Source organism: Parasteatoda tepidariorum, chromosome 11 (assembly GCF_982258835.1).
Source record: "Parasteatoda tepidariorum strain Cologne lab strain chromosome 11, Ptep-v5.0, whole genome shotgun sequence".
Classification (NCBI taxonomy): domain Eukaryota; kingdom Metazoa; phylum Arthropoda; class Arachnida; order Araneae; family Theridiidae; genus Parasteatoda; species Parasteatoda tepidariorum.
The window spans coordinates 60,535,527-60,548,483 of NC_141765.1; the positions used below are offsets into that span (position 1 = coordinate 60,535,527).

General features: G+C 25.1%; 1 protein-coding gene across 5 annotated transcripts in view; it reads left to right on the plus strand.

Annotated features, from left to right (window-relative positions):
* The window catches only part of LOC107446663 (forkhead box protein P1), a 238,312-nt gene that overhangs the window by 15,712 nt on the left and 209,643 nt on the right, over positions 1–12,957 (plus strand). The window contains exon 2 of one of the 5 annotated variants that reach the window (XM_087155467.1): positions 12,445–12,523. The exons of the other annotated variants lie outside the window; for them this stretch is intronic. Coding sequence (XP_087011593.1) covers positions 12,497–12,523 — 27 coding nt within the window. The 5' untranslated portion in view covers positions 12,445–12,496. The remainder of the gene's footprint in view (positions 1–12,444; positions 12,524–12,957) is intronic. 5 annotated transcript variants of the gene reach the window in all.

The window sequence follows — 12,957 nt, forward strand, 5'->3', positions numbered from 1 at the left end:
ATATCAAAACAAATATGGCTTTCTGATAAAAATTGTTCTTCTCACATATTAAAATATAAATCATGCTATTAGCTTACATGTTCTAATGTTATATATGTTGCGTTGCGTGTTAATGTTACATATGTTATGCTACATATCTATGTTATGTTACATATATTTTGGAATACCTTTAATTTTCTGGTAATAACATATTTTTTTAAATTAATTCACTACATTTTATTATTATGTTTAATTCATTGTTATTTATTATTATTATTATTTGACCTGGCAAATTGAATAAATTTTTTTTTAAAAATTCGTTTCTCATTTTTGCTTATTTTATTATAATAATGGTTGACGTCTAAAATATCCCATAAGAATGGAATTTGAGGCAAGTCTTTATTATTAGTTGGTCAGCCAGATGATTCCTCTAAAAAGAAAATAATTTTCGTTACTTTACGTAACTGTCTTCTTAATATAGTTACTTTCAGATATCAATTTCATCTAACGCAAGTTAGTTTATTTTAGAATTATATTAATTGATTAGTTACTCGCCAAATCCGAAATTGTTAAGTTTCTAAAAACGGAAAAATCAAAGTGAAAAGTGGCACATTTCGAAGAGCGACTCTTATATAAATTGGTAGTTTGAAGAAAAAAGGGATCGTATCCACACTTTTTTTTCTGGCGAAACACGTGATGTCAAATATCAATCTTAAACGGTTTCTATATTACTTAATTCTGTATTATAGTCAAATGTACTCATCGTACATGAATTCTATACATCATAATTTCTTCTCCACCCATTCTTTATTTCTTTTTTCTTTTTTTTTATCGGTGCTTCTGCGGGGACAGCTCGATCTCCTGGACTTAGCCAAAGGGGATAAGCAACAACATAGTTTTTTTTTTTTAATCGATAAGAAACATTGAAAATATATCCAACAGCTAAAAACGTACAAAGCGAGTAAAAATTTTATTAATAGTGTTTTTATTTATAACTGGCAATGCAAATTTATCTATCAATTGAAGTGTATAGAGATAGTTAGTTTAATATTATTTTATAACCAGTAAGTTTAATATTGTGTTTATTTTTCAATTTTTTTCGTATATATGGCTAACAAAAATCTTTTCTGACAGTGCACAAAAGGTTCAAGAATTTTAGTATAGGTTTTTTTAATCTATAACTAATAATGAAAATCTAACAACAAAATATGAACTAAGAGAGTTAAAATTTTAGTTTAGTGTTTTTTTTTATGTACAGCTAACAAAAGGAATCTGCCAAATATTTAAATTGTACAAAAGGAATAAGAATATTGATATTGTGTTTTCATGTTAAATAATATTATGTATTTAAAATTATAATATCATTAATAATATTATATAAATATATCATATAATTAATTATGTTAGTTATAATACATTTTATACTGTAAAAACCGTATTTTGTTAGTTGTGGGATGATGAGCCTTTTTAAAGAATGTCTATATATATATATATATATATATATATATATATATATATATATATATATATATATATATATATATATATATATATATATATATATATATATATATATATATATATATATATATATATATATATATATATATAAGTTCGAAATGAAGAATAAAACAAAGAAAAATTATAGACATATAAGAAGAAAGGGGGGGGGGAAGTTAAAAAATAAAGAACAATAGTTTAAATAAATATATATATATATATATATATATATATATATATATATATATATATATATATATATATATATATATATATATATATATATATATATATAAAAAGAATTAAATTTTATTAAAAAAACCGGAAAGAAAAAAAAAAGATATAATCTTTTCTTCAGCTCACACGATTATATCCGCTAAACAGAGTGCTTTCTGATATTGTATCAATAAAGCCAAAGCAAAATATATTAATACAATAGTGTGAGGAGCACTCAAAACTTTTTTTATAAAAATAACAATAAGTAAAATAGATCACAAAAAGTAAAAATAACATCTAAAAACAGAAAATAAAATGAAATAAAAGGAAAAACATTAAAAAGGGGGCTACAAAGCGAGTAGCAAAATCAGATCAACTTACATGGTCGAAATATTTTTCAAGAATGATTTAAAAATGTTTTCGCAGAAAGATTGCCAGATTACAAAATATGAAAACAAAAGTGCAAATTGAGTGTAACAAGAGGGTTTTAAAGTGTCGTTCTTACTGCACAGCTGAAGTGATTTGTTAGTATATATATATGAATATATGAAGTAATATATATATATATATATATATATATATATATATATATATATATATATATATATATATATATATAATACAATATATATAATATATATATTGTATACAATGCATATCTAAATATATGGCTAAATGTGTGGTAACTAAAATTTTAAAAACCAGAGTTTCTTTTAAACTGTTACCATATGAACGTAAAATTATTAAAGGAATGGTTTAAATATTTAAATACCGTATATTTTCGGTTTTATTACCAGTAATATATTATTTATTTATTTATAAATTTTTTTTACCAGGTATGTCACTACCATACAGTTCGGTAATTTTACCAGAATTTTTTCCGTGCATGAATAAGTAGCCATCAGTCTAAGTGGACTTATTAAGAAATAAATGTATATTTTCCTTTATAGTGGCTCTTTTTTCAAACTAATGATTCATTATTAAGATATGAAACAGTTTATCATTACAATTTTATTTATGAGTATGAAACCTTCAAAGTTCTAGCAAAAAATAATAATCATCCGACTAATTAAATATCCTTAAAGTGGGTTGTCATTTGTTGTTACCCCCTTCTAAATAAGGGAAAAGAGGCAATCACCGTTCCACCGACTTATCTAACTGGGAAGTTAAATATCCCACCTGCTTATAATGTTTATTGTCAACAAGAAGTTCACCTATCCAATATTTAGAGCTACAAATACTGCCTAATTACCAAATGAGCAACCTATCTTTTGGTTAGGTACTTTACTCATCTTAAAAGTTTGTTCGCATGCAAGTTTCTTCCTATCTTTTATTTTCATTTGACAAATTTTAATTGGTGTCGTTACTTCCCCTATCTTAGTAAATATAAAATGTGATTTAAGTTTTGAGTATTCTGCAGCTCGAAGAAATGAAACTTTTTACTTTATTCAGTAACGAGCTTTTGTAAAACTCTACATCTTACATCATCTGATTTCACAATATATTTATGCATTTTTAATTTTTACGATGAAGAAAAAACACTACTTGTTCCTATATAAATATTATTTTACTACAGACTTTTTAAACTAGTTTTCTTAAAGCACTTTGCTAAAGAGTTTTTGATGTTATATAAAATAACAACTTTAAGCGAATAACAAGTTATTTTTGCAACTGCTAGGCTACGTTGTATCCATTTTTTTAAAACTCTCTTATTTTTAATTAAATTAAGTCTAGTAAAGCCAAGTTAACTAGTTAAACCCTATTTATTCCCTTACTATATTGATGATAAAAACAATAAAGTTATTCATTCTTTTATACATATTATTTTACAACAAGCATGCTAAACTGGGTTTCTAGAAGAATTTAATTAAAAATTCTCATGTAATTTGAGATAATAGCTTTGGCGAATAACATGTAATTTTTATAACTTCCAGGTTAAGCTACGTCCACTTTTTTCTGTCTCTAAATCTTGTTTCACTTACACTGCGTCTGATGTCAGTTGTTATTCATTTACTATTTTCATGAAAATAAAATAGCATTCTTCATTCTTATGTACACTGAGCAAAAAAAAAAAAAAAAAAAAAAAAAAAGAAAAAAAAAAACTTTTGATCCCTGACCTGAGTAACCACCCTGTATAACTTTTGATCTAATGATCGAATCTCCACTTTCTAGGACTCAATCTTGATAATTTTAAGGTTTGACTTAAAATATGCTAATTAATTAGAGCAGACGATATTTTAAGTTACGAAATCAGGCCCCGAAATTTTCCTTCTCTGAATAAACATGACTTTTTTCCCGACTGATTTGGATTTCTAATCCCCGAAATATAGGGATAAACATAAACTGGGAAATGTGGTAAGTTTGGAAACCTTAATGTTAATTTTAGTATTTCGCCATATTGAAAAATTCTTGCACACAATTTTGAAAATCGTTTTTTCAAAGATAATTCCATGCGAAAAATAACTTCTTGTAAATATCTACTATTTTTTATTACTTTATTTAATATTAGTCGAAAATATTTTGAATTCTAAGGTGTACAAATTTTACATCATCTTAAAGAATGTAATTTTACATGGCAAAATACAAAATTTGAGCAAAAACGATCGAATAGTTCCTAAAATCTAATTTTAAAAAAAGTTATATTTTTAAAATTTAAATAAGTTTTATTCACATAGTTTTATCCACTTTTATGTGATTAATTAAGTTGTAACCACTTGTTTGTGTAATTCCGGATCTTACTTTAGTTAAACTACGTCTGATCCCACTATTTATTCATTTACTACTTCCTGATAAAAACAATAAAGCTAACTATTTTTTATATGCATTGTATTTTACAACAAAAACGTTAAGCTAGTTTCACTAAAGCTTTTAACTCAAAATTTTTAAGTCATTTTCTCAAATAACAAAATATTTTAATGTAGCTTTTAGCAACTGGCATATTATTTTCATAACTATCATGAGTTATTTATTACTGTTTGTCCATTTAAGTTGGTTCATTTTTCTTGCAAAATACTACATCCTATTTTGACGTTAGACTATGTCTAATTTCCTTAAATATATACTTATTTTTTTCATGGTAAAAACAACACTATTTATTCTTATTAATATATTACTTAGTAAAATATATATCTAACTGGATTCTTCGAAGTTATGATACTTTTTACAATAGACTCATTTTTATGAGCACATGAAAACTACTTATACACGTAGCAACTAAAACTGCGGCGCGTGATTTATTGCTATAAATAATCATTCTTTTTGGTGTTCTAAGAAATGAAGTCTGTTTGAATAACCTTGATTTGTTTTAACTTTAAATGAATATTTTTAAAAACTAGTATTTTTTTTAGATTAGCTAATGAGAATGATGCTTCTCTAAAATTTACCTTATCTTTTATAAATTGAATTAGCAAAAAAATGTCGTTTGTTTAACGTTGCCGAAAAAAATTTAAATAAATTGCTATGAACTCACGTAGTTTCTTCCAAGGATAGCAATATCTCAATCTGAATTTGTAACGCTTCTTTATTTTTTTTTTGTCTCAAGTAAAGTGTTTTAAATGCATTCTTAATCAAAAATATAATCTATTGAGATAATTTACTAACTGTAAAAGGCTGGACATTTACGAAACAGTGTGGAGGGGCAATGTTACTAATCATTATATATATCTGGGGACAAAGAATAAATTTAATGTTATGACAGTTTAAGACAAGGGAGAGGAAAGGGTAACTAAACTGTAAGGGGTAACTAAAAGTGTGACATTTCATGTTTTGGTTAAAATTAAAACACTTAAAATGAACTGATTAAATATTTTTTTACTATTTGTTGTTTTTTTTCATCTTTTTTCTAATAACCATTTACATTAATTTTAAAAGCTTTAATATTTTTAGTACTAATAATATCTATTGATAGAAATTTCTACTTTTCTCTTGAAAATTTAAATTTTTGGACATTTTGCTTTGTAAGTTGACCACTTGTGTTGCATTGCCTTTGTGATCATTTTATAAAGGGAAGAAGAATCATTACTTTTTCTTTTATCAGATCATATTGTTTTAACACATTTCCGATATATTGCCGTTTAAAATAAAGATAAATGCATTTAAATTTTTGTTAACAAAACTTGAAAAATTTATTTCATCGAATTCCCCATATATCTTAAGAACTTAAATTAAATGAGACTAGAATAATAAATTATTAGTTACATAAATTTAATCATAAATTGCTTAGTTAGAAGGAACAAATATGCTTATTTTGATGCGCACAGTGCGCCAAAAACTTTTCAAATGGATCACCCAGAATAACTTCTGATCTAACGGTCGAATCTTCACGTTCTAGGATTCAATCTTAATGGTTCGAGGGAGTGACCTCAAATATGCTAATTAATTAGTGCAGACGATATTTTAAGTTACAAAATCAGACACAAAAACGTACTTTCTCTGAATAAACATACCTTCTTTTTGACGGATTATGATTTCTGACTCCAAAAATATAGGGGTAGCCGCAATCTGGGAAATATGGTCCCCATAGTTTGGTTGGGAGATACATTTAAAGTTTGAACCCTATAATGTTAATTTTATTTTTTGCAATGTTTGCCATATTACGAAAACATTTTAAATAAATTGAATTTTTTTTCGCATACAATTATAAAATTCGTTTATCTAAAGATAATTACGTGCAAAAATAAATTTTACTAAATATTTATTATTTTTTACTTTTTTTATTTAATAATAGCCGAAAAAATTTTGAATTATAAGGTGCAAATTTTTTTACATCATTTTAAAGCATCTCACTTCATACGACAAAATACAACATTTGAACGAAATCAGTTGAATAGTTCCTGAAAAATCAAATTTTAATAATTTAATTTAATTTAATTTAATTTAATTTAATTTAATTTAATTTAATTTAATTTAATTTAATTTAATTTAATTTAATTTAATTTAATTTAATTTAATTTAATTTAATTTAATTTAATTTAATTTAATTTAATTTAATTTAATTTAATTTAATTTAATTTTAATTCAATTTAATTTAATAGAATAAGTGGCATCTTTAAAATTCGATTGCTGCACTGTACTAGTCAGTTGATTATTAAATTTCTTAAAATATCAGTACACAAGTACTTAATCAGTACTTAAAAAGCTTTATTTAACAAATTTAATGAAATTTTAATTCATAATATAAAATTTCACTTAATAGTTTTTTTTTCCGGAGAACTCATAAAGGATTTCAAAATTCGTTTGTGAACTAATTTGGTTTATTTTGACATATGATTAGGTTACATAGGTTTTGAACCTTTTTATTATGTAAGGTAAAATTGGTTATTGATAATGAAGGTCAACTTAAAAGGTGTCCAACTTATATGGGTGGTCAATTTGACAGGTTTCATTGCATATCTATATAATTATATTCTTGGATAGTTGAATTATAAATTTCTTCAATGAAAAGAAATAGATTCTTTAAAAATTTTATTTACACCTGTCAGGCCTATTCCATATGTGCGGTAAATATAGTATGCAAAGCATCTTTTTTATTTGTACCAGTTTCAGCGAGTACTTTTTAGGATGTGAATTTTGTTAAAATAAGAATGCGATGTCTTGAAAAATTTTTCTTGTTCCTTCCGTTTAATTAATATAATCAAAAGTATTATAGGACGTAGTAGGAAACTTGATAAATCGCATTTATGCCTCCTTCGCTTTTTGGATAAAGGGGGAAATACCACGGTTGTCCTTGTCAATTCCAGAGGGATTTCACACCCCTTATGTTTTTCCCGCATAATCTCTATTTTTTCTTAGACATTAAGCTATAGTGTGCTCTACGTTATTAAAACACCATCTGTATTTGAAAATATCGGCTGAAAGTTAAAAATAACAGGGTGTTCATGACAATATTTATTGTGTCCATTTGATTCGCATTACTAAAAAGTGGGGTAAAATGGGTCTATATAAACGTGTCTGTATAAACGTCCATATGAACGAGGGGTAAATTAGGGACTCTAAAGCAGATCAGGCGAACGCAAATTTTTCCTCAGAACTTCAAATTAACAGTTATCTTATACAATAAGTTGGATAAGTTAAAGAAAGTTACGCAGTTACTTTTTTTAAAATTTTAACAGTTACATTGTAAATAAAAATAAATTTATTGTAGAAAATGTTACTCAAACATACAGTAATTTAGTGATTTTCTTAATACTTTAGTATCTATAAAGTAATATATAACAGCCTCCTATTGTTTTTGAAAATATTTATTTGCCGGATTTAAAGTTTAATGTTTAAAAAACTTGATTGCTCAAACTTTTACGGACACTTGTAAACAGCTTATAATTATTTTACTTAAATTATTTGATAGCTATGTAAAAAAAATATGTATCATATTCTTTACAATAACGCTTTATTCTTTATAAGCATAATTATTTTGATGTGATACAAGCTCATACTTTTCAGCTGTACATATTAATAGATGATCTTGATTTTTTAATGTATAGTTATTTAATTGTACATAATAAGTACATATATAATATAAAATTATTTTTTTATTTTCTTATTTTCTAGAAGTCGTAATTTTTTAGAGGTACATAACATGTAAACAGTTTATCTTGACTTTCCCTTAAGCTAGTAATTATAGTTTTTTATTTACAAATTTGAAAACAATTATTGGTAGTTAGTTTACGAATAAAGTTTATTTCTAAACAAAAATTTAATTTAAAAAGAAAAATTAAAATTGAAGGTCATTTTTTGTTACATCTGTTTATGTACCTCTCTTTGTTCAGCTATATGTATCCCTTTTTTAATCCATCATTACTTCTCTTTATATATCGTACCCATCTTTAATGTAATTATTTCAATTTTAATAATCTATAACTAACATTAAAAATTAAGAATATATAATAGCAGTAATTAAAGTACAGAGTAAGAATGAAATCGCAATATATTTGCTTCAAAATTTTACGGAGCTTAATTTTTGTTAAGTGCACATTAAAATTATAAAAAGAGTCTGAGCTAAAATTCTTTATTGAGTGAGAGAAATCTATAATAGTTTTGCAAAATTGAAGCAGTTTAATTTTATTATGGAAAATAAGTAGTATTTAGCGTATTTATAACTGTTTGAATCAAAATGAAAAGTATTAATGTAATTATAATAAAAATAAATCTAAAACTGATTTTAAAATCATAATCTGTAAATGATTTAAAAAGTTGAGACAATTTTATTTTGTTATGCCAGTTAAATTATGCATTCTGCTTAAATAGATGTAAAAAGTGGAGGTATTATTAATATTGCAATGAGAAATATAAAAACTATATCTGAAATAAATTTAATAAGCGTATTTGGTTAATGCTTTACAAATTTGAACAGTTATACTTTATAAGCCAAATAAATAATATCTAGTGAGTTTATTTGGAATAAAAATAAATAAAAACCAATGGTATTGTAATGATAATTAATTTTAATGACAAATTCGTCCTTTTTATAGTCTTCCCTGATTAAAAAAATATACTTAAATTAAGTACCATTCCCGTACAATGCTTAGTTACAAGTAGAATTATTCTTTAGAATAGAATTATGAATTATAGAATATATAGAATATAGAATATATAGAATATAGAATATATAGAATATATAGAATATAGAATATAGAATATATAGAATATATAGAATATATAGAATATAGAATATATAGAATATATAGAATATAGAATATATAGAATATAGAATATATAGAATATAGAATATATAGAATATAGAATATATAGAATATAGAATATTTGACGTGGGAATATTGTGTAAATAGATTTGAAAAAGTACATGAATAAACAAACAAGTAGTAAAAAAAATAATAAAAAACATAATCATAAATATTTGAAAAATTCAGTGCTAAGTCAATTTTGATAAATATAAATGAAAAGCCGAGATATTTAAGTTATCATTTAAGATGAATTTTTTCGATGAGTTTTATGTAGATGAAAAAAAAGCTCAAATCAATTACGAAGCAGTGCTTTATTATTAGTAGAAATTTTCAGCAACGCTTGGATGGGTTTCACTAAGATTTCTTTTTCCAAGCACGATTGTAACCGGAAAATATTAAATAAGTGTTCACCTTATCACAAATAGATAAGAGAATGGGGGAAGTAATATTGGGGGAGGTAGTATCTAGGCAACATTGTACTCTGTTAGTGATCCTTGTCGGCGCTTTGATCCGCTCTTCGTATCTTCTTGGAACAATGGCAATTCTAGCGCCTGTCGACACGCGATTTCGGGATTCGAAAACAACACTCTTGTTGTCTTTTGAGTTGTTGCATCGATTTTGTGAGTGTTTCGGCCACATTGAAGTCAATTTTGGCTATTAGTGAACATAAAACACCCATTCTCTCACTCGACGATCTCGCGATTTGAGAGTCGATCGTTTGATTTGAGTTTCTTGTACCTTTGGGCAACGGGGCTTTAGAATGAGTAGCACGTTGTTGTAAGTTAAAATACAGAACTGTATTGTTCAAACAGGTACATAATGTTAATATCGGTTATCAGCTTTCAGATGCCTAGTTGGATAAGATGTTATATTTTTTTTGGATCGGTGTTATTATTATAGAATGTTCAAAATAATTTTTTTTTTAATTCGTCATTTAAAAAGGAGGATTGAATATGAATGAATTTCCTTTTATTTAAATTTGATTTTATAATCTTAAAAGTTGTGAAGAGAGTTAAACCCTTATTTCTTTCCAGTTTGATACAAATTTGGAACATATTATCGTACTTCTTACACTTTAGTACAAGATAATATGGTTAAACTTGAATGAAAACATAATTCATTCTATTCTGTAAGCACAAAAAGAAATATGTCAAACATATAATAAATGTATCAAAATTTACTAATGTGTGAAAAATATACTAATTTGTCAAAATATAGTAAAATGTTTAAATTGTATTAACACATCATAATATTTTAAATTGACTCATTTTAGCGTTATTCGATTATTTACGAGAAAAAATAACTTTTTCCGAAGATTTAATTTTTCCATTTATATTATTTTAAAATTAAAGTTCAAATAGCTCGAGCTGATGAAGTTCATCTTACTTAACATCTGTTTCAACGTTTCGCATGTCAATTCTACTCTCGTAAAAAGTATAAGTGTTAATTTGTTCCCTCACTCTTCTGATTTTAAACAGAGACATACAATTCTTATGAACAAATGTTCGTTTTTGAACGGAAAAGAAATTAATGAATTACAATTACATTCTGGAATTACCATTTGTTAAAACAAAATTAAATGAACCTTGAATTAAATAAAGAGGGTGAATTCTATGATATCGTAATTTTGACTTTTTCAGAAGCTTTGGAATTTCGCTCTAGGTATATTTTTAGATTAATGGCAACTGTCGCTTATGTCGGCACGTGATTTCAGGATTCGAAAATAATACTTAAGTTGTTTTTAAGTTATCACATCGACTTTGTGAGTGTTTTCAGGTACAATGAAGCCAATTCTAGCTATTAATGAGAACAAAACACTCATTTTCTGACACACGACTTAAGTTTTTTCTTCCTTTGGAATTAATGGGCAACGAGAGCTAGGAATGAGTAACACCTTCTTTTATGTTAAATTATGACACTGCATTGTTCAATCAGGTAAAGTCAATATCGCCGATCAGTTTTGTGATGCTTAACTGGATTAAGGTATTATTTTTTTGTACTGTTGTTAGTTTTTATTGAATATTAAATATAACGAAAATTAGTTATTTATCTATGATAATTCATGCTTTAAAAAAGTGGAATGAATTAGTGCATTTTCGACCAAGCATAAAATTTTATAAAATGTGGTATAATTTCCATTGAAATACACTTTAATTACACTCATTAAAAAAAAGTTTCTTGCGTAAAAAATAATATTTTATTTTATAAATAAAATTATGCGTATATGCACCATTGGCCAAATCAATGGAAAAAACATTTAGTTGAGCACTAGCTTTTTTAATGAAATATTATTATTTTATTTTATTTGCAACGTATGATTAATTTTAAATGGAATAATTATACATTTCCAAAATGTGAAATTTGTCAATAACCATGTCATGTTAAAAAATTAGAATAGTTTAAAAAATTCTCAACAGAAAGTGTTTACCTTGATTGAATTGCTAGAATTTTGTAGATATTATCAGAAACCTTGATAATAGCAGAAAAATAGAATTAGGGAAAATTATGCGTTACAGTGTTATTAAGAATATTTATTGAAATGATGTGTTTACGCACCTTTGGCCGAAAATGGGTTAAGAATTCATTGTTTCTGGAATTTGGTTTTGCACTGTTAGAAATTATGAAGCGTGTTTAACTATAATTTCTTTCAAATTTTGTTCAAATATGGTGCAAAGTTGAAACATTATTATCTCTTTTCTTAAACTGATACTATGTTTATGTGTAATATCTATGTTCTGATACTATGTAATTACAAGATACTATGTTTCAATCTGAACGGATACATTTGAGAGAACAGAAGCAATTTTGAGAGAACAGAAACAAAATATGTCAAAAATGCACAGATATTTTGAAAATGTACTAATACGTCAAAATATACATAATATGCATAATTGTCCCTTACGATATTCACTCATTTACGAGATAGAAAATTTTCTTTGAATAGTATTTCCTTTTTGCGATTCAAATAACTCAAAGATTTAACTCGTGCTAATGAAGAGACTTAGTTTATCGTACTTATTATTTGTATTTAACATTCGTGAAATGTAAAATTAATACTTTTAATTTTCAGACTTTGAACAGGGAAATACGAATCGTATCTAAAGCTCTTCGTATTGAACAGAATGGAAACTTTTGAAATAAGATTGAATGTAAGCATGTATTACAGAATTATTTGTTAAAAAAAATTAAATGAACATAGCATCAACTTAGGAAAGTGATTTTTATACGATGTTATAACTATTAGGTTTTGAAAACTTTTCGTAATTTGCAATTTAAAGGCTATTTGCTTAAATCATTTTATCAAACAATTAAAGAATTCTGAATATGAAATAATTAATTGGAAAAAATTTTTTTTTCATTTTATTTACATAAATTTCACCTCATTTTCCCGTTAATGCGACAAGCGTATAATTAATAAATTTAGACATAGAATTAAGTGATTTTTCATCCTAAAAAGTATAGTTTCTTATTGTCTATATTTATTTGCACTTTAGAAATTTTCATTTTTATTTAAAATATTATGTTTTCGTTCAATAAATTATTATAGATGAATTTTTTTTCAAAAAATATTCACATATTTTAA